The 23031-nt window shown below is 43.2% G+C and overlaps 1 protein-coding gene across 1 annotated transcript in view; it reads right to left on the bottom strand.

The window, feature by feature from the left end:
* The window catches only part of dlg1b (discs large MAGUK scaffold protein 1b), a 62187-nt gene that overhangs the window by 12013 nt on the left and 27143 nt on the right, over window positions 1-23031 (bottom strand). The window contains 8 exon segments of the mRNA XM_063886294.1: window positions 2062-2191; window positions 2610-2754; window positions 2909-3045; window positions 3548-3717; window positions 5126-5250; window positions 6520-6570; window positions 6997-7050; window positions 22425-22565. Of these exon segments, the coding sequence (XP_063742364.1) occupies window positions 2062-2191; window positions 2610-2754; window positions 2909-3045; window positions 3548-3717; window positions 5126-5250; window positions 6520-6570; window positions 6997-7050; window positions 22425-22565 (953 nt within the window).

Below are 23031 nucleotides of genomic sequence, written 5' to 3'. Positions count from 1 at the left end.
TGACATTTTCTTACATTACAAAACCACATTACAAACGAACAATACACATACACATCACAAATATCACAAACATCCACTTCTCAGCCACAAAACATTTGTACAGAATTTACTGTCTTCCTATAATTGCGGGTATTGAACTCATTAAGTCTGTTACAAGGTTTACATAACCAACTGCTTATGCCTCTTCATTGTCAATTGTCAGATCAACACCATTAACAAACACCTTGAACGGTTCCCATATCTTCTCAAACATATCCTGTCTTCCTTTTCGTATATATGTCACTCTCTCCAAAGGAAAAGTTGTGAGCATTTGTTTCACCCAATATGTAACATTTGGTCTGCTGATCTTTTTCCAAAACATTGCAATGGATCTTTTGGCGTGCAACAAACACATATCTATTAATATTTGTTCACTTTTATTATATTTGTGACCTTTTGGGTAAAGTCCTAAGACAAAAAATGCAGGATCCATTGGAATATTTTTTGAAATCATTTTTTCTATTGCTGTTTTAACCTCCTCCCAAAAAGATTTTATCTTGCTACATTGCCATACACAATGAAATAATGTCCCCTTCACCTCAGTACATTTTGTACACACATCTGGGATATTCTTATTGTATTTATTTAATTTAACTGGCGTAATATAAACTCTCATCAACCACTTATACTGCAATAGTCTAAATCGAGTGTTGATTGATTGGGTGTGAGCCTTAGTACATATAGATTGCCAGTCCCTTAGTGATATATCTGTGCCTAGATCTTCCCTCCATGCTTCTCGTTTATGATTTGCATTTTCAACCGAATTTGATAACAAATAGTTATACAACTCTGCTATAGCACCTTTACTTAAACTGTCCTTAGACACAATTTTTTCCAAATCAGAAATTGGAGGTCTGGTTAAAAGACTGTTTTGGCTCGTCCTAATGTAATCCCTAAGCTGGAGGAATTTAAAGAAATATTTTTTATCTATGTCATATTTATGCCTAATTTGTTCGAATGATAACATGTTATCCGAATTGGGCATATACAAATCTTGAATTTTTCCTAGTCCTTTTGATGCCCATTTTCTAAACACAGCGTCCGCTCTTCCTGGTATAAAACACTGATTTCCCCAAATAGGAGTGTACTGAGATATTCGACTAGTTTCTTTAGTAAATTTTTGTACTTCAAACCATACTCTTAGCATATTTTTGACAATCGGATTAGTAGTTTGTTTTATCAAGTTTGGCACTGTATCAGAGTAAAAATACAGGGGTAGCGGCAAACGCAAACATTCCTCTTCCATTTCTTTCCATTGTGGAACATCCCTTGTTGCAAAATAAAATTTAATAGTCCTTAACTGTACTGCCCAATAATACCATGTTATATTTGGACACTTTAAACCTCCATTACTATGTGTTAGGTGTAACAGGGATAGTCGAATTCTAGCTCTGTTGTTTTGCCAAATGAAACCAGAAAATAGCTTATTAATTTCCTTTAAAAAACCATCAAGTGGAGACATCGGAATGTTCTGAAATAGATACAGTATCTTAGGGAGTATGTTCATTTTTATAATGTTGATTCTACCAATCAAGGATAAGGGCAGGGACGTCCATCTATTAATTGACTCTGTTATTTCCTCAGTCAATGATTCATAATTGAATTTTACAATTGGAGCTAATTTGGACCTAATTTTTATTCCCAAATATGTAAACTGATCCACCACTTTGAAATGGGAAGCTTCTCTAAGTGGATTTTCTTTCTCTCTCTCGTCAAGTAATAAAATTGAGGACTTGGAGTTGTTAATTGTGTATCCTGAGATGCCACCAAATGTTTTTATTAACTCCAGCAATACAGGAATAGATCTACAAAGTTGTGAGACAAACAGAATAATGTCATCCGCATACAACGCTAGTCTATGCTCTGTTTGACCAATTGTTATTCCAGCTATTTCAGTATGTGATCGTACAGCTATTGCTAAAGGCTCGATCGCTAAAGTGAATAACAGCGGAGACCCTCAGTCTTCATTTACTAATAATAATAACAAAATTAAGTGTGAGTGCAAAGGCTTCCCGTCCTCACCGCGTGACGTCGTCCTCTCCCAGCATGCTCTTGGGCGTCGGGGAATAACGTCCGGAGGAGGCCGGTGGGGGGAGGGGCTGACCCAGGAAGTTGGGGGGGCTGATATGGTTCTCCATGTGCGTGGAGTACGCTAAAACACACACACACACACACACACACACACACACACAATAAACTTGTTATTACTTGTTCTAAAATTAAAAACTCTCTCTCTCTGAGCGTCGGCTCTCCATCTGACCGAACACCTGCTCTGACCTCACCTGTCGGCTCCTGTTCCGTGGGGGGGGGAATATCCTGATTTATTTATCTAAATATTAAAGGTTAAATATTATAAACATAAATATATATCGTACAACAAAAGGTTAAACTCTCTTCAGGTAAACCTTATTTCAGGCTAACAACCAAAAACACATCCAGAGAACCATTGACCTCCAGACCAGGGGACAGGAAGTGATGAAATGCTGACTCAGGGCAGGGTTTAGGACTCATTCCTGCACCTTGTGCTATCCGGGGGTCAATAGATAAAATAAACAGGGTGTGAGACTCACAGTTGGTGAGGTCGGGGGGGGCGAAGCTGTCATTCATGAAGACACTGTTGGGTTTAGCCACTTTCAAGTAGACCACGTCAGGAGTGTTTTTCAAGGCAGTGACGGCGTGTTCGTGGCTCACCTCCTCCAGGCACGCACTGTTGACCTGACACACACACACACACACACACACACACACACACACACACACACACACACACACAGACACACACACACACACACACACACACACACACACCATTGTAATCTAAGTCTGTGTCTCTTGTCCAAACACTCTGTTATGTCGGTGAAGAACTCACAGCCAGCAGCTTGTCTCCGATCTGCAGACGCCCGTCTTTGTGAGCGGCTCCTCCCTCGATCACCTTGGTGACGTAGATGCTGTTATCGCCCGGGATGTGCTGGTTCCCAACGCCCCCCGCTATACTGAAGCCCAGACCTGGGGGTTAGAACAACAGTCACTCTACAGTCAGACTTCAAGGATGTTTGAACCAATACCTTAACAAAGAAAGAGAATCCCTTAATCTTAGTAAAGGGATTATTAAGAGATCTGCAAAATACTGATACGACTAAAAGTACTGCGTTTAAAAACTGAAGTACTGGTAGGTAAAGTACTTGTAGGTAAAGTACTACTAAGTAAAGTACTAGTAGATAAAGTACTTGTACATAAAGTACTTGTACATAAAGTACTGAAACGTTACTTCATTTTTCCTTTTTATGCATCTTCGTACTTCTACTTGACATTTTGAGCACAATTCAAATATATTAGAGTAAAATATAAATAAAGGAATGAATGATAAGACGTTACCTCGTCCTTTATCAGCTGCTCTCCTTATATTATATATTATTCCCACCAATCAGAGCCGGGCTTTGACCTGTGAATACTTCTACACTGTGGTATTACTGCTTTGCTGAGGTAAGATATTGACCCCTTTCCTCACCTTTGGGTCCCTTCACCAGTTTGAGCTCCATCACTTTCTCAGAGACCGGTTTCCTCCGGCGGACGTAGAGCCGAACCAGCGAGCCGGCCTCCTTTAGCGCCTCCACGGCCCGACTGTGGGTCACGTCCCGCACGTCCGCCTCGTTCACCCTCAGGATCACATCATTCACCCTGAAACCCAGGAGCCATGAGTCCTGAACCCTGGCATGAGTCTGCGCTATGAGTCCTGAACCCTGAAATGAGTCTGCGCTATGAGTCCTGAACCCTGACATGAGTCTGCGCAATGAGTCCTGAACCCTGGCATGAGTCTGCGCTATGAGTCCTGAACCCTGAAATGAGTCTGCGCTATGAGTCCTGAACCCTGACATGAGTCTGCGCAATGAGTCCTGAACCCTGACATGAGTCTGCGCTATGAGTCCTGAACCCTGACATGAGTCTGCGCAATGAGTCCTGAACCCTGACATGAGTCTGCGCAATGAGTCCTGAACCCTGACATGAGTCTGCGCTATGAGTCCTGAACCCTGGCATGAGTCTGCGCTATGAGTCCTGAACCCTGAAATGAGTCTGCGCAATGAGTCCTGAACCCTGACATGAGTCTGCGCAATGAGTCCTGAACCCTGACATGAGTCTGCGCAATGAGTCCTGAACCCTGACATGAGTCTGCGCAATGAGTCCTGAACCCTGGCATGAGTCTGCGCAATGAGTCCTGAACCCTGGCATGAGTCTGCGCTATGAGTCCTGAACCCTGAAATGAGTCTGCGCTATGAGTCCTGAACCCTGACATGAGTCTGCGCAATGAGTCCTGAACCCTGACATGAGTCTGCGCAATGAGTCCTGAACCCTGGCATGAGTCTGCGCTATGAGTCCTGAACCCTGGCATGAGTCTGCGCTATGAGTCCTGAACCCTGGCATGAGTCTGCGCTATGAGTCCTGAACCCTAAAATGAGTCTGCGCTATGAGTCCTGAACCCTGACATGAGTCTGCGTAATGAGTCCTGAACCCTGACATGAGTCTGCGCAATGAGTCCTGAACCCTGACATGAGTCTGCGCAATGAGTCCTGAACCCTGGCATGAGTCTGCGCTATGAGTCCTGAACCCTGACTTGAGGGAGCAGGGTGGAGCTCAGAGGAACTGAGTTGATGAAATGTAATATTATATTTTATACACCAGCGTCCTGCTGACTGACGGGTTGAGCTGATGGAGGAAACCTGAGGCTGCAGCTCCTCTTCATCACCTGGGTCAGATGTCTGCATTATGAATGAAGCAGTGAAAGACAGCAGGACACTGCAGGGGATTCTGGGTAATGGACACCAAACTATGTGTACTATAAAAGCGCCTGGAGAAAAAGTGAGTTTGCTTTCTACTAGATCAAATACCTCTAATCTCCCTCTGGAGGAACACAGGGATTTGAGTCTCTGCAGACCATTTACATGCACTAACATGTATAGATGTACAGGACAGGAGCACCACAGAGACAATCATAGAACCTCTTTAAAATGACTGCTTTGTCTACAGTGACTTTTTAAATGGTGAATCTCAGGTGTGTGTGTGTGTGTGTGTGTGTGTGTTTGTGTCTCACCTGAGCCTCCCGTCCTGTGCCGCTGCCCCCCCGGGGATCACCTTGGTGATGAAGATGCTCGGGTCCTCCCCGATGTGGGGGTTATCGGTGCCACCGGCGATGCTGAAGCCCAGCCCCGAGTTCCCCTGAGAGAAATTAACGAGGACATTTTAACGGTAAGAAGAACACGAGGGGGAGCGGATCAATCTGTAGAAAACAAACTGAAGAACAAAAACAACAAATGGTAAAAATCACACAGCTTAAGAAGAATACATCCTTTAAGACTTTACATTCTGCTCGTTTCAGAGACTGGGGTATGGATTTTCCATGACTGTTTATGGACTTATAATAAAAGGTACAAACACACAGGCACCAGCACACGTGTATAATATTATCATTATTATTTTACGAAAATGAAACCTTTCCCGAGATTACATATTCATATTCTCTTTTTATTATGTATTCTTAAATGTTTTAAGCATGTATACCCCGTGGTGAGACGTACAGTAGGAATATTAAGCTGTAAATACTTTAGGTCCTGCATTCAGAGACAGAAACACTGACATACAAATGTCTCAGAGTTTTTATTCAAAACACTGGAGGAAAACTGACTTTAAGGGATTAATAATGAGGAATATGTATAAGGGTTTTACACACAACACACATTGTTAGGATATCTATGGACCAGATGTTTTCCTTCATTAATATTCTAATGAGAATCAGATTGAATTCCTCTCCAGTTTCTAAAATCCAGTTTAAGAAACGCTGGAGCCCGAGGCGTGAAGAACAGACTCAGCTGGCCGAGGAGATTCTTATTCACGCTGCTCGGATAATAATATTCACTCTAAGAAACACAGCTGAAGAAGGACCAGAAGATACATATGAATATATACAACACACAGCTGAATCTGGAATAAAGGATGTGCAGGAACACATCATGAACATTGTTTCACCAGAGACATTAAATAAGGTTCTGTTGAGGAAAATGTAAATAAGGTTCTAATTCAAATATTTAAGGGGATGGAAAATCTCTGTGATTAAAGAAGTTCATTCAAAAATACACTTAAAGGAGAGGAATTGAAGAACCTCCATGACTAAACAAGTCACACATTTACAAGGAGAGATCAGTGAAGTAAACACACGATAAAGGAAAAGACTTCCTGAGATAAGTCATGTTAAATAGCTGGTTTATTGAGGAGGAGAAACCTGTCTATTTTCTACATCGTTTTTTGGTAATGTTTTTCTGGTCAAAGAAGGACTTTGTAACCTCAGATTTAATCATAGATATTTTGGGTAATTATTTTGACTACGTTTCTTCTGCCTTCGACCGTCCTCGCAGATTCTGACACCGATTAGTATTTTAAATGAAGTTTGAAGGTTTGCAGCAACTTCTACTAAAGTAGAAACACCCTCACCCTCTCCAGCGTGATCTCCTCGTACTCATAGTCAGCCTCCGTCCCGTTCACCTGCACACACACACACACACACACACACACACACACAGACACACACACACATATTTATTTGTACTCTTTAAAATAATTTAAAAGCAGTGCCACGCAGACAGAATCACTGTAGTCAATATTCATTTATTTTAACCGTATTATTTAATCTGCACTACAACCTTTATTTACATTTATTTGTCTGATTTATTTATTCAAAATGAGTGCGCTGCAGGCAGAACAGACTCACATTTAAAGTGTAGTTATAAAGGATAACGTTCTTATAACCCGGTTTCTTCAAATGCATTTCACTGTCTTTATTTGGTGTTCCAAAGTTTAGCTGTTTTATATTTATTATTATTAGGAGATGTACATCCACTAGACTGAATATACAAAATAAAATACAAAGACGTGACGAATAAATACAAATGTCTCTGCAGGTGAACTCACATATGGAGGCGTGTCCAGGCTTTCTGTGTTGACCACCACGGGGGGAGGGTTGGCCTGAAGAGAGAGGAAACATCAGGGAGTCAGAGGACACATCACACACACAGACACAGACACAGACACAGACACAGACACACACACAGACACACACAGACACACACACACACACACACACACACACACACACACACACACACACACACACACACACACACACACACACACACACACACACACACTACAGCAGAGGATAAACCAGGGATTTGAGATTAGAGCAACACGTACACATTTCACACTGCACAGGATGCACTGCGTTAGCATGAAGCCTAAATCCAGACGCTCGAGGACGACTTCCTTCTTCTTCTTCTGGTTTTAAAAATAATCTCCGCCTCGCTTCATTCATGCTCCCTGCGTCGCTCACTTTCTGCCCGGGAGGAGCCAGATGGGCTTTTAAAGTCATGTGGGGGAAGGAGGGGGGAGTGTGGCATTTCTCCCACGGTTCATATCTCTAATCTGATCACTTCATCACAGCTGGGCGAGGAGCTACACTACACACAGCTGCAGGACGTCGTTTTTCTGTGCTGGACCCTGAAGGCAGCGTCGCTCTGGTCCAATGGGATTCCTCCATGTGATTTTGGATTATTGCAGAAAATAATCTCCATGTTTATAAAACTAACACGTTTAGTTCAGCAGGATAACCACGCTATGATTTCTGAAGTAAAATGCTAATGTAAAGCTAAAGGCTTAGCGGTGGTGACGTGAGGTCATGTGACCGTGCTGTAGTTCCTTTATAGCCCAACATTAGCCTCCTTTAGCTTAGCGGTGGAGACGTGAAGTCATGTGACCGTGCTGTAGTTCCTTTATAGCCTAACATTAGCCTCCTTTAGCTTAGCGGTGGTGACGTGAAGTCATGTGACCGTGCTGTAGTTCCTTTATAGCCCAACATTAGCCTCCTTTAGCTTAGCGGTGGTGACCTGAAGTCATGTGACCGTGCTGTAGTTCCTTTATAGCCCAACATTAGCCTCCTTTAGCTTAACGGTGGAGACGTGAAGTCATGTGACCGTGCTGTAGTTCCTTTATAGCCTAACATTAGCCTCCTTTAGCTTAGCGGTGGAGATGTGAAGTCATGTGACCGTGCTGTAGTTCCTCTATAGCCAACATTAGCCTCCTTTAGCTTAGCGGTGGAGACGTGAAGTCATGTGACCGTGCTGTAGTTCCTTTATAGCCCAACATTAGCCTCCTTTAGCTTAGCGGTGGAGACGTGAAGTCATGTGACCGTGCTGTAGTTCCTTTATAGCCCAACATTAGCCTCCTTTAGCTTAGCGGTGGAGACGTGAAGTCATGTGACCGTGCTGTAGTTCCTTTATAGCCCAACATTAGCTGCCTTTAGCTTAGCGGTGGTGACGTGAAGTCATGTGACCGTGCTGTAGTTCCTTTATAGCCCAACATTAGCCTTTACTTCAGAAATCATAACGAGGTGTTAATATCTGGAGATTATCTGCTGAACTAAACGTTTGTTTGACTCAGAGATTATTTCTTTCTGACATAATCCAAAATCACTTGGAGAGATCCCATTGGACGGGAGATGCTGCCTTCAGGGAACAAAACAGAAACACAACATCCTGCAGCTTTTTATAAACAGCACCACGAGCAGCAGCCAATAAATAAATGAAACAGGAGGAGGTGGATGCATGGAGATGGAGATGGAGAAAGACAACGGGAATAAAAAGCAAAACAAAAGAAAGGAACCTGTGACGTCGGAGGGATGGCGGTGGAGTCGGCTGCGATTGGCGAGACTGGGATCACTGGGATTATGGGAGAGGAGGGCGGGGGGGGCGTCTGCCTGCTGAACATGGTGAAGGTTGAAGATCAGAGGTTAGACAAACAGGAGGAAGAGGAGGTGGAGGAAGGTGACGGATAGGTGTTAAAAAAAGAGCTAAAGGCAGTTCATTAAATATGTCAGAGTTTGAATGAATGTCATTTAATTTGAACCATTATTTTTATATATTGTTCTTTAATTATAATTCATTATTCATTTTATGTATGTTTTTGTATTTAGTATTATTCTTGTTTACTGTTGTTTATATTTATTTTGCCATGTGTAGTACGTGTTTATAGTATGTTCATATCTGAAATCTATATATTTCAGCCATTTCTATTTTTCCTATTTATTATTTATATATCTTTGATTAAGTCAAAGTTTTCAACAGTTATTATTATTGCTTATTTTTTATAATTATTCTCATTTTCCAATTTGTTCATTTTTATTTGTTTATTATTTCCCCAGATTTATTTCTTATACTTATCTATTTGTACTTTTTTATTCTTATTTTTGAACTGCATTCAGTCAGAGTGAAACTTGTCTGTCAGTGACTCAGAGTCCACTTTATTACAAATCAGAGGAAAAGCAGCAGATCTCCAGAACTCTGAGGCTGGAAACAGACTTTAGAGACAGAAACAGGTGTTTTTATTCAGTCTATTCATTGCTGGAGTTCTAGTTAGCTCAGTTACTTCAAGTCCACAAGTCCCATTACGAACACCATTCATCCATTAAGAGTTAAAAAGCACAGAGATGTAAAACGTCTATGGGAAAAACGTGGCTTAATACACTCCGTCTGAAAGGCACCGCTACCCTGATAAACTCTGTGAAACATTGGGGATGATTAGAGCAACAAAACACACAGCTCTGATTCTGATGCAGAAAGAGAGTTTACTGCGCGGCCCTTTGGACGGTCGTGACAAAAGTCGTCCCATCTGCTCCGAGAAGATTAAAGCCCGCTGTTTGACCTGAGTGTGTGTGTGTGTGTGTGTGTGTGTGTGTGTGTGTGTGTGTGTGTGTGTGTGTGTGTGTGCGTGTGTGTTAAATCCCCGGTCCCTGGGCACGGTGTCAGGGGGTGGATGTCTTTTATTTTTTTATTGAAAAGCAGCACAGAGTGTTAACCCGGCACACTTCCTGCCGACACTTTCTGTGTTCATGAACTCTTAAATATGAATTATGGAGAGAATAAAAGATGTCTCATTAAATAAATGTAATACAATTATGAAAGCAGCATTTTAAAAACAAATAAAATGCTGCTTTTATAAAAATTGAAAACCTCAAATAATCACAGTACTCGAGTATGTGTACTGAGTGTATCCCCCGCCCCCACCCCCCCAGGACCTGGAGGCAGGAAGTCTCATCAGAGTCTGGATGGTGCAGCAGCAGCAAAACTCGGAGCTAAAATTAGCCGCGCACATCGACCACATCGATCCACAGCCCTAATTCTGCAGCCGCCGGGAGCCAATCACAACGGAGCTTTACTTCCACAACCAACACAAACTGTAGTTCAATTCAGAGGTACTTTACTACAGTATTTCAATTTCATGCTACCTTGTACTTTTACTCCAGTAAGTGTATTTAACACCTTTAGTTTCTTTACAGATCTAGGATGAATGATGGTGAATATAACCCCTTAAATCAGACTGTAGTTCATCTGCAGTAAATCCAGCAGCTACCCTGCAGTATACAAAGCCATTCAAACTAGCTGCACCTTTACCAGCTCTGAGAACACTTTAATGATCAATCATTATAAAACATATCAGAGATATTATTCTGAAATGGACCAATCAGACAATGACTACTTTTACTGTCGCTACTTTAAGTACATTTAGAGGAGAGTACTTTCTACTTTCACTGGAGGAACATTTAGAATACTTTCACTGTGACAGAGTATTCCTACACTCTGGTACTTCTACTTTACTCAAGTACAAGACCTGAGTACTTCTACTTTACTCAAGTACAAGATCTGAGTACTTCTACTTTACTCAAGTACAAGATCTGAGTACTTCTACTTTACTCAAGTACAAGACCTGAGTACTTCTACTTTACTCAAGTACAAGATCTGAGTACTTCTACTTTACTCAAGTACAAGATCTGAGTACTTCTACTTACTCAAGTACAAGATCTGAGTACTTCTACTTTACTCAAGTACAAGATCTGAGTACTTCTACTTTACTCAAGTACAAGATCTGAGTACTTCTACTTTACTCAAGTACAAGACCTGAGTACTTCTACTTTACTCAAGTACAAGACCTGAGTACTTCTACTTTACTCAAGTACAAGACCTGAGTACTTCTATTTTACTCAAGTACAAGACCTGAGTACTTCTACTTTACTCAAGTACAAGACCTGAGTACTTCTACTTTACTCAAGTACAAGACCTGAGTACTTCTACTTTACTCAAGTACAAGACCTGAGTACTTCTACTTTACTCAAGAACAAGACCTGAGTACTTCTACTTTACTCAAGTACAAGACCTGAGTACTTCTACTTTTACTCAAGTACAAGATCTTCTACTTTACTCAAGTACAAGACCTGAGTACTTCTACTTTACTCAAGTACAAGACCTGAGTACTTCTACTTTACTCAAGTACAAGACCTGAGTACTTCTACTTTTACTCAAGTACAAGATCTTCTACTTTACTCAAGTACAAGACCTGAGTACTTCTACTTTACTCAAGTACAAGACCTGAGTACTTCTACTTTACTCAAGTACAAGACCTGAGTACTTCTACTTTACTCAAGTACAAGACCTGAGTACTTCTACTTTACTCAAGTACAAGACCTGAGTACTTCTACTTTACTCAAGTACAAGATCTGAGTACTTCTACTTTACTCTAGTACAAGACCTGAGTACTTCTACTTTACTCAAGTACAAGATCTGAGTACTTCTACTTTACTCAAGTACAAGATCTGAGTACTTCTACTTTACTCTAGTACAAGATCTGAGTACTTCTACTTTACTCAAGTACAAGACCTGAGTACTTCTACTTTACTCAAGTACAAGATCTGAGTACTTCTACTTTACTCAAGTACAAGATCTGAGTACTTCTACTTTACTCAAGTACAAGATCTGAGTACTTCTACTTTACTCAAGTACAAGATCTGAGTACTTCTACTTTACTCAAGTACAAGATCTGAGTACTTCTACTTTACTCTACTACAAGATCTGAGTACTTCTACTTTACTCAAGTACAAGATCTGAGTACTTCTACTTTACTCAAGTACAAGACCTGAGTACTTCTACTTTACTCAAGTACAAGACCTGAGTACTTCTACTTTACTCAAGTACAAGACCTGAGTACTTCTACTTTACTCAAGTACAAGACCTGAGTACTTCTACTCTACAAGATCACACACACACACACACACACACACACACACACACACACACACACACACACACACACACACACACACACACACACACACACACACACACACACACACACACACACACACACACACACACACACACACACACACACACACACACACACACACACACACACACACACACACACACACACACACACACACACACAGAGCATCCAGAGCCACAAACTCTCTGACAACACGGCCCCTCAACCTGTGTAACTCTGAGCTACAAGTGTTTATCCCGCTCTGGATGAAGTACCTTACTGAAGGCGAAGGGCACCCATGGGATTTCCTGCCTGATGGAGGCCTGGGTGCAGCCGACCACTTTGGCCGTGCTCTTGGTTGGGCTTTTCCTGACGCTGTCGCGCAGGTTGAGGAAGCGGCTTCGAGCTCGGCAGGACGCCGGCACCGTGCAGGCGGTGAACGTGGACAGAGACGTCTGCTGCTGCTGCTGCTGCTGCCGGTGCAGCTCGATGGCGTGTTGCCTCTGCAGCGGGTGCAGGTGGGTGAGGGACTCCTGCAGCTCGACCATCTGCAGCGGGTGCAGGTGGGTGAGGGACTCCTGCAGCTCGACCCTCTGCAGCGGGTGCAGGTGGGTGAGGGACTCCTGCAGCTCGACCCTCTGCAGTGGGTGCAGGTGGGTGAGGGACTCCTGCAGTGGGTGCAGGTGGGTGAGGGACTCCTGCAGCGGGTGCAGGTGGGTGAGGGACTCCTGCAGCTCGACCCTCTGCAGCGGGTGCAGGTGGGTGAGGGACTCCTGTAGCCCGACCCTCGGCAGCGTCTTCTCGCCGCCGTTCACAGCCTTGGAGGGGAAGTCGTGGCGGGGGAAATGCGTGGTCATGGTGGGAGATTCCCGGCGGGTTATGAATCATAGATGGCTCCTCGAGAGGCTTGTTGGGTCTCCAAACTCAATCCTGTTACACAAAAACACTCCCCACTGCTCTCCCTCTGTGACACCCTCCCTCCCATTGTCCTGCCAATTAATGGGCTTCAGTGAGCGAGGCACATGTCAGCACGAGGGGGGGCGGCTCCACTCGCCGCATGAATAATCGATGTCAGACGGATCAGACACTGCCACGAGCATGTCAGCAGCGAGGACTCCTGGTTGCTCAGCTCCCCTTTAGCTGTTCTCTGCAGCAGCTTTAACACGGAGATACAACACCAAGCTCCCCCAGAGAGGAAAACCTGACAGACACCAGCACCGGAAACTGAAGGTGGAAAAGAAGCCTCAAAATAAAACTACATGTTGGTTCCCGTCACCAGTCAAAGCTAGTCGATCAATATCGAGATGAATATTACTCATTGATTTGAAGGAAAATTGCTCTTCTTTCCAAATTCTGCAGCAGGTTTTGCTAATGTTCAAAATAGGGCCGCACATTATTAGAAAACAAAAACGGCCAAAACGACGGGACATTTTCAACAGTATCTAAAGGACAGGAATATTGAACCTAAATCTGGTCTAACTCAACACCAACGTGATTTGATAGACGATGTTTTCCTTGCAATTAGAGTTCAGTTCGACCAGGAAACTGTTATGTTCCTTTACCAAAAATGAAAAAATCAAGAGTCAGAAGAGTAGAAGTAGAACTTAGAAAGAAGACCATCAAGAAATGGGAAATGGCATTTTACTTTAAAAGAACCCAGCAGGAGGTCCTTTAGGAGCCTCAACACATCCTGCTTAGCACTTGCTTTTGGTCAAACTTTAAGAATGGTAAGACACATCTCTTAGGTTAGCAGGACCAAAGAAGTGAGACTCTCTTGTTGGTCAGATGGAGTTACGGGAGAACGGTTTACACAAACGCCCCAGAAAACCCCACAAACAAGTGCAGTCCAACAGATTCCTGTAAACAGATTTTAAATCCACAAAAGAGACGAATGCCCCAACCAGCGACATCATCTGCATACAGCACCAATGAATCAGCCTCATGTCCCTGAACACATCGTCTCCATCCATTTCCACAATGGTAGAGAACCACAGCACATGGACTCCACGTTCTGCTGTAAATATCGGTACGTGCATTGCTCCTTGTGTCGTTAACGGTCGATAAAGACGATGAAGTGGGTTACTGTGACGGAGGTCAGCCCCGGAGGCTCCAATCTAAATCGAGCTGGAGCTTTGAATCTGGAAACTGACCCACATGATTCAGGAACTCAAACGCAGCATTTAGAAAGCCAATCAATACGATCATACAGGACATAACAATATTATGTAAGGGTTAATGTGCCGCTGTAATGACGCCTCGCTGCACCTCATCCCGATATTACACACTCACACAACCACTCCTGTTCCCTTTAGTGTTCACTTCCTGTCTGTCTTCTTCTGCTGTTCCCTTTAGTGTGTACTACCTGTCTGTCTTTTTCTCCTGTTCCCTTTAGTGTTCACTTCCTGTCTGTCTTCTTCTGCTGTTCCCTTTAGTGTTTACTTCCTGTCTGTCTTTTTCTGCTGTTCCCTTTAGTGTTTACTTCCTGTCTGTCTTCTTCTGCTGTTCCCTTTACTGTTTACTACCTGTCTGTCTTCCTCTGCTGTTCCCTTTACTGTCTACTTCCTGTCTGTCTTTTTCTGCTGTTCCCTTTAGTGTTTACTTCCTGTCTGTCTTCCCCTGCTGTTCCCTTTAGTGTTTACTTCCTGTCTGTCTTCCCCTGCTGTTCCCTTTACTGTTTACTTCCTGTCTGTCTTTTTCTGCTGTTCCCTTTAGTGTTTACTTCCTGTCTGTCTTCCTATGCTGTTCCCTTTAGTGTTTACTTCCTGTCTGTCTTCATCTGCTGTTCCCTTTAGTGTTTACTTCCTGTCTGTCTTCTTCTGCTGTTCCCTTTACTGTTTACTTCCTGTCTGTCTTCCTCTGCTGTTCCCTTTAGTGTTTACTTCCTGTCTGTCTTTTTCTGCTGTTCCCTTTAGTGTTTACTTCCTGTCTGTCTTCATCTGCTGTTTTCTTTAGTGTTGACTTCCTGTCTGTCTTCATCTGCTGTTCCCTTTAGTGTTGACTTCCTGTCTGTCTTCATCTGCTGTTCCCTTTAGTGTTTACTTCCTGTCTGTCTTCTTCTGCTGTTCCCTTTACTGTTTACTTCCTGTCTGTCTTCCTCTGCTGTTCCCTTTAGTGTTTACTTCCTGTCTGTCTTTTTCTGCTGTTCCCTTTAGTGTTTACTTCCTGTATGTCTTCATCTGCTGTTCCCTTTAGTGTTTACTTCCTGTCTGTCTTTTTCTGCTGTTCCCTTTAGTGTTTACTTCCTGTCTGTCTTCTTCTGCTGTTCCCTTTAGTGTTTACTTCCTGTCTGTCTTTTTCTGCTGTTCCCTTTAGTGTTTACTTCCTCTCTGGGTACTTTTCAGTTCTCTTATTGGTCATTTCGTCGCTTCTTGTGTGGCTTCTTGGAAACATCTAAAAGGAAAGCCGTACTTTTCTTTAGTATTTCTCTAAATAAAAACTCACTTTTTCTACAACTACTGAAAAAAACCCATTGTACTCATTCCTTATAATAAGAGCAGCAAAATTAAACAAATCACAAGGAATCTGTAAAGAGAGAACCATGACGATTTCAAATCAGGGTATCTTTAACATAAGATGGGAAATGATGATTTGAATATAACTAATGACCTCTGCTGGATGTTATTAATAGAATTACAAGTGCAAAATATATCCAAAACCTACAAGATTTTCATTCCCATACCTACACTGTAGCTGCTGTGCACATGATAAAACCCTTCAATCTGCAGCTCCCCCTACAGGCAGCACAGAGCATCACACCATCAGCACAAGAACAATATTACACTGACGCACCCAGCTGCTCAAATCTATCCAAACCCAGATATATTTGCTTTTCTCAAAATATGTAACAGTTTCAAACAGAGTACTGTACTTTAAAGAGTCCCCTCTGCTGATGTTAGGGGTTATCAGTATGTAGAGTCTTACTTTAAAGAGTCCTCTCCCGCTGATGTTCCGGTGTATATCATATGTAGTGTCTCTACTTTAAAGAGCTCTTGCTGAGTTCGGTGTATATCAGTATGAGTCTTACTTAAAGGGGTCTCCTGCTGATGTTTAGGTGTTTTAGTATGTAGGTTCTCTACTTTAAAGAGCCTTCCCGCTGATGTTCAGGTGTTATCGTATGTAGAGTCTTACTTTAAAGAGTCCTCTCTGCTGATGTTCAGGTGTATATCAGTATGTAGTGTTCTACTTTTAAAAAGTCCCCTCCTGATGTTCAGGTGTATATCAGTATGTAGTGTCTTACTTAAAGGTCTCTCTGCTGATGTTCAGGGTTTCGTATGTAGAGTACTTACTTTAAAGAGTCCTCTTCCTGCTGATGTTCAGGTGTATATCAGTATGTATGTCTCTACTTTAAAGAGTCCTCTCTGCTGATGTTCAGGTGTATATCAGTATGTAGAGTCTCTACTTTAAAGAGTCCTCTCCTGCTGATGTTCAGGTGTATATCAGTATGTAGTGTCTCTACTTTAAAGAGTCCTCTCCTGCTGATGTTCAGGTGTATATCAGTATGTAGAGTCTCTACTTTAAAGAGTCTCTCCTGCTGATGTTCAGGTGTATATCAGTATGTAGAGTCTCTACTTTAAAGAGTCCTCTCCTGCTGATGTTCAGGTGTATATCAGTATGTAGTGTCTCTACTTTAAAGAGTCCTCTCCTGCTGATGTTCAGGTGTATATCAGTATGTAGTGTCTCTACTTTAAAGAGTCCTCTCCTGCTGATGTTCAGGTGTATATCAGTATGTAGAGTCTCTACTTTAAAGAGTCCTCTCCTGCTGATGTTCAGGTGTATATCAGTATGTAGTGTCTCTACTTTAAAGAGTCCTCTCCTGCTGATGTTCAGGTGTATATCAGTATGTAGAGTCTCTACTTTAAAGAGTCCTCTCCTGCTGATGTTCAGGTGTATATCAGTATGTAGAGTCTCTACTTTAAAGAGTCCTCTCCTGCTGATGTTCAGGTGTATATCAGTATGTAGAGTCTCTACTTTAAAGAGTCCTCTCTGCTGATGTTCAGGTGTATATCAGTATGTAGAGTCTCTACTTTAAAGAGTCCTCTCCTGCTGATGTTCAGGTGTGTATCAGTATGTAGTGTCTCTACTTTAAAGAGTCCTCTCCTGCTGATGTTCAGGTGTATATCAGTATGTAGAGTCTCTACTTTAAAGAGTCCTCTCCTGCTGATGTTCAGGTGTATATCAGTATGTAGAGTCTCTACTTTAAAGAGTCCTCTCCTGCTGATGTTCAGGTGTATATCAGTATGTAGTGTCTCTACTTTAAAGAGTCCTCTCCTGCTGATGTTCAGGTGTATATCAGTATGTAGAGTCTCTACTTTAAAGAGTCCTCTCCTGCTGATGTTCAGGTGTTGATCAGTATGTACAGTCTCTACTTTAAAGAGTCCTCTCCTGCTGATGTTCAGGTGTATATCAGTATGTAGAGTCTCTACTTTAAAGAGTCCTCTCCTGCTGATGTTCAGGTGTATATCAGTATGTAGAGTCTCTACTTTAAAGAGTTCTCTCTGCTGATGTTCAGGTGTATATCAGTATGTAGTGTCTCTACTTTAAAGAGTCCTCTCCTGCTGATGTTCAGGTGTATATCAGTATGTAGTGTCTCTACTTTAAAGAGTCCTCTCCTGCTGATGTTCAGGTGTATATCAGTATGTAGAGTCTCTACTTTAAAGAGTCCTCTCCTGCTGATGTTCAGGTGTATATCAGTATGTAGAGTCTCTACTTTAAAGAGCCTATCACGAACAATCTGTTGGAGTGCTAGCCAATAGGAGAGCAAATGTTCCATAGTGATGTCACTATGTCCCGGAAGTAAACAAAGGAGTCCAATGGAGGCGTGACAGTGTGGAAGTGTGTATTTATAGTGCATGTGTTTTAACTGCGTATATCTGGATACATTTTTTACATATATGTGTGTGTGTGTGTGTGTGTGTGTGTGTGTGTGTGGCGGTAAGGTAGCGCTGCGTGTCAGGAGCCGGGAGGTTGCTAGGCAACGCCGGCTAAGGCATGTGCTGCTGCAGAGCTGCTCACATCTGATGCTGCAGGTGAACGTCTCCATGCCGGGAAAACAGAGTGTAAACACATACACACACACAGACACACAGACAGACACACACACACAGACACAGACACACACACACACACACACCCCAGCCTTATCAACAAATCACCGCCACTAAACCCTTCTCTACGCTGCGCGTCCTTTTGTCAGTAAATACATTTTTTTAGGAGAACTGCGGTGAGGATCCAGATGTGCACGAATCCTGAGCCACAACATGATGCACAGATACACACACACACGCACACACACACACACACACACACACACACACACTAAAATACATGCACACACATTTGAAAACACGCACAACGACAAAAGTTAAATCACAAGCACACACACATTAGCATACATGCATTCAAATACATGTTCAAACACACACACACACACACACACACACACACACACACACACACACACACACACACACACACACACACCTGTAGCATACATGCACACACACTTTATCATAAACACACACACATGTTGAAACACATGCAGACACACACACGGTGACCACAGGTTGTAGCAAATGACTCACGGTGCAGCGCCTCCTCCTTACCTCCTCACCTTTATGGATGAGGAGGTGATGGGGGAGAAGGAGGAGGAGGCGGGGGTTGTTTGGGGGTGGCTGGAGGACCTACCAGGAGGTGCCGGTGCAGCCGCTTGTTTCTCCTCAGGGAGCCCATGATGCGGCGGCCCATCTTCTTAGCAAACCAGACGGAGCTGAGCATGTTTCTGTGGAGGAGGAGGAGGAGGAGGAGGAGGAGGAGGTGATGTCGCCTCCTCTGCTGCAGGCTCGGCGTCGGAGGAGGAGGAGGAGGAAGAGGAGGAAGAGGAGACGATGGATGGGAGTGAGGGAGGGGGGGGGGTTCACTCGCCCCCCCGCCTCCGCACAAACTGCAGGAGCTGAGGGAGGCGACCGGAGCGTCGGCGTTCCTCCTGCCGTCGGTGAGCAGGAGTCTGAGTCCGGGGAGGAGGAGGAGAGAGACTGGAGAGAGAGATTGTGTGTGTGTGTGTGTGTGTGTGTGTGTGTGTGTGTGTGTGTGTGTGTGTGTGTGTGTGTGTGTGTGTGTGTGTGTGTGTGTGTTTAAAGAGTCCTCTGATCTCTCATCCAGCTGCAGTCTGGAAACCTCCTTCCTCACCTCCTCCTCGTCTTCCACTGCTCATACTCTGCTTCTTCCACCTCCTCCTCCTCTTTCTCCTCTTCCTCCTCTGCTCACTCATCTTCTTCCTTCTTTTCATCTTCCTCCCCATATTTCCCACATCCTTTTCCTCCTCCTCTCCTTCCTGCTCTTCTTACTTACCTCTTCTATAACCTTCTCTTCATCCTCCTCTACTTTCTCCTCTCCTTCTTCCTCCTCCTTCTGTTCCTCTTCTTCCCAAACTTTGGCTGATTTACGGTCTCTTCTCTCCGGCAGAAAAACGAAACTTTATGTTCTTGAGGAAAAGTGATGCAAAATAAATATGAATGAAGTCTTGGCGGCAGAATACAGATTCATGGTGCGGTCGATCGGACAGCGATGGGATCCAAAACGCTCGTCTGTTAAGAGGGTCCGGAACATTAGGGGCGACTGTGGTGCAGGGGGTTGGTCTTCACATCATGGGAGCACAGGCTCAATCCCACTGCAGCATGCCGTTGTGTCCTTGAGCAAGACCCTTCACCCCATGGCTCTTGTGGGGATAGGCCACAGTACTCCCTGTATATTGAATACAGGTTTATATCGTCTGCATAACGATGGAAATCCCTGCTTTTCCCGCCGATTATTATAAAGTTGGGGGACCCAGGAAAGAGCTCCGAGGTTCTCCATGAGGGGGATGGTCGGTAGTTCAGATGAAATACTTTTGAAGCTTTTTTTTCTGAACATCTCAAAATTCTGACTTTCCTGAAAAATGTTCAAAATTTGGACTATTTCCTGAAAATGTGAAAATGCAGATTTTTTCTCAAAGTTTCAATAAGTTCACTATTTTCTAAAAATCTCACCAGCTAACCAAGCACAGCAGACTGGGCTCTGGTTTCAGACACAGGGGGAAAAGAGCTGCCGCAGCACAGGCAGTATGAGAAAGATTCAGAGCTTTCTGAACATTAAAGCGTGGACACGTGTCCCAGGAGAGGCTCTACAGACTGATGACCATGAACATAACAGGGCCCCTTAAAGCGTGAAGAGAGAGGGTTGAAATAAGTGCAATTGTGTCTGTTAACGCCTTAATTTGGTGCAAAATTGTATGAGGAAAATATGGTATGTTTCCCTGCAGTGACATCAACCTGGTTAATGTTGTCTACTCTTCCGTATCTATTGATAGGAATCTTTTGTGTTCAGGATTTATTTATCTATCACTTCCTCGGCCTGGAAAATGCTTCCTCAAAGCTCCATGATTTCCCTGATATTCCAGGCACGACTGGCACCCTGTGGGCTATAAATAGAGTTGGTCTGTCCTCCCAGCATGCTTTGCTGCAGCCGGGAATAAAGTGCGGCAGAGACGACGGAGCATTAGTGACGAGTCATTTCACGACCTTTGTCTCGGTGATGAATACACACCAGAGAGCGGCAGTAAATCTTTTTGTGTGAGGAGGCCAGTTACAGGAAGCCTCACTTAAATCTGCCCCGTCCTTCACCTTCCTCCTCCTCCTCCTCCTCCTCCTCCTCCTCCTCCTCCTCCTCCTCCATTTCCCTGCCATCAGGATTTCTCCAGAGTTGCCATGGCGCTGCCGAGGCAAGCGATCGAGAGGCGGAAGAAGAAAGATGTAATAAAGAATAAGAGAGGAGCATTTCAGGGATTCCTTTCACTGCGTTAACGCGGCGGAGGTGTCGGAGAGAGCTGACGTCAAACCGGAGACTTCAAACGTGGAGCAAACAACGAGGAGCAGGAAGTGGAGATCTCACCGCGAGCACAACTTCACCCAACGCTCAAATACTGGACTCCATGCAATTTACTTGGGTCTTTCCTTTGCATGCTCCTTCATGCTTTGTCCTGGCAGCTTTGGTTCCTTTAGAGTTCCTTTATGTTGTCCTGCCCAAAGCACTAAATAAAAAGTCAGAAAATCCCCAAACTTCATCTCAATCCATCCAAAAGTTGTTGAGATATTTCAGTCCGAATCAAAGCACATTAGAGTCCCGACACAGGACACGTTGATATGTTGTCCTGATAAAAGCACTAAATGAAAAGTCAGAAAATCCCCAAACTTCCTCCCAATCCGTCCATAAATTCAGTCTGAATCAAAGCGGACAGATGACAGCAGAACGCCGACACATTTCATCCAGGGATAAAGCTACACGTCAACAACTAACGTGATTTCAATCATTCGTCCAGCATTTCACAAAACGAGACTCATTCCACCGACAAAACCAGACATCATGCTTGTTGAAGAAGAAGTTCGACATTGGGAAATGTAATAACTTGCTTTCCAACCAAAAATAAATCAGAAGATCAAAACCATCCTTGAGTGGGAGCTTAGCTTAGCATAGAAAACAGCTAGCCTGGTTACTGACAAAACATTTCAAGCATTTAAAGAATATTAAGGTTTCCAATCATAAAAAATATTTCAAAAAACAAATAAAGCAGTTCTGGCTAACCAACAGCAAATAGCATTCGTACTGCAGTAATGCAGTCGGCATGCCGTTGCGTCCTTGGGCCAGACACTTCACCCGAAATGCCTCCTGTGTTTATTGTCCACAGTATTCACAGTATTACATCTCTAATGTATGTAATATAATGTCATGTAATAGGCTTAGAACACTTGGAAAAACGACAAATAAATACCATGAATCACAAGTGACTAGCTGTATAAAGGTTTGTTGGACCCAGAGCTCTGTGGTTCTTCATGCTCAGTATTTGAGATGAAACACTTTTGAGGTTTTTTTCTGAAAATCTAAGAATCCTGACTTTTTCAAGATTCTGAATTTCTGCTCAGATTTGAATTTTTTTCAGAAATCATTTTACATAAGTTGAGAGAGTAAATTAAGGAAACAAATATTACCATAAATATATATATTAGTTCTTAATAACCATATTTAAAGTCTGTATACATTTGAACATCTGTGTTTTACCCACCTATGGTTTATCTTTAAGGCTGGTCTGTTTATTTATCTCTGATTCATGTGCAATGTCTTCCATGCTGCTGTGTGGATCAACCAAGTACTCAAGTACCTGTTATTATATTAAACCGCCGTAGCCAGGTGGAGAAGGGTGGTGGAGGGGAGGGGTTTACCTGGATAGGGGGGTAGGGGTTGGAGGAGCAGGAGGGGAGGGGGCTGTCCTCTCCGGGGCTATAGAGGGTGGAGGATGTGGGGGAGGGGAGCTCCGGGAGGAACGCTGAGGAACCGTCAAAGATGGACTCCAGAGCAACTTCCTACGGGATAAAAGGATCAGGACGGAGTCTCGCGAGGGTCAAAACACACAGAGAGGCAAAGCAGCAGAGAGACAGGTGAGGTGAGACAGGTGAGGTGAGACAGGGGGGGGGGAGGTTCTGAGTACAGGCTCTAAATAGTTTCTAAAACCATGAAAGAGCGGATCTGAGCTCAATGTTCCTGAACGGAGACGAGACGGTATGGAGAGCTGCAGGATGAGTACTCAGGTTTTCTAGGACTGGACTAAAGTAAATTATTTGTAGGAATATAATTTCGACCCAACACAGTTGCTGATCTGGTTAGTGATGTTGGACTGCTATTATTTTGAACTGTATATTGAATACAATAATGTGCTAAAATAATGTTACCAGCTTATCGTTAGTTTTTATTCAAAAATCCAAATATTTTATTGATTCCAGATTTCAAACAAAATACTTTTGCTGTTTTTCTTGTAAATTAAGTAATTTG

The sequence above is a fragment of the Eleginops maclovinus genome, chromosome 6 (assembly GCF_036324505.1).
Source record: "Eleginops maclovinus isolate JMC-PN-2008 ecotype Puerto Natales chromosome 6, JC_Emac_rtc_rv5, whole genome shotgun sequence".
NCBI classification, from domain to species: domain Eukaryota; kingdom Metazoa; phylum Chordata; class Actinopteri; order Perciformes; family Eleginopidae; genus Eleginops; species Eleginops maclovinus.
Note: the sequence above shows the minus strand (reverse complement) of the source record. Positions and strands in the feature narration are given on the sequence as shown.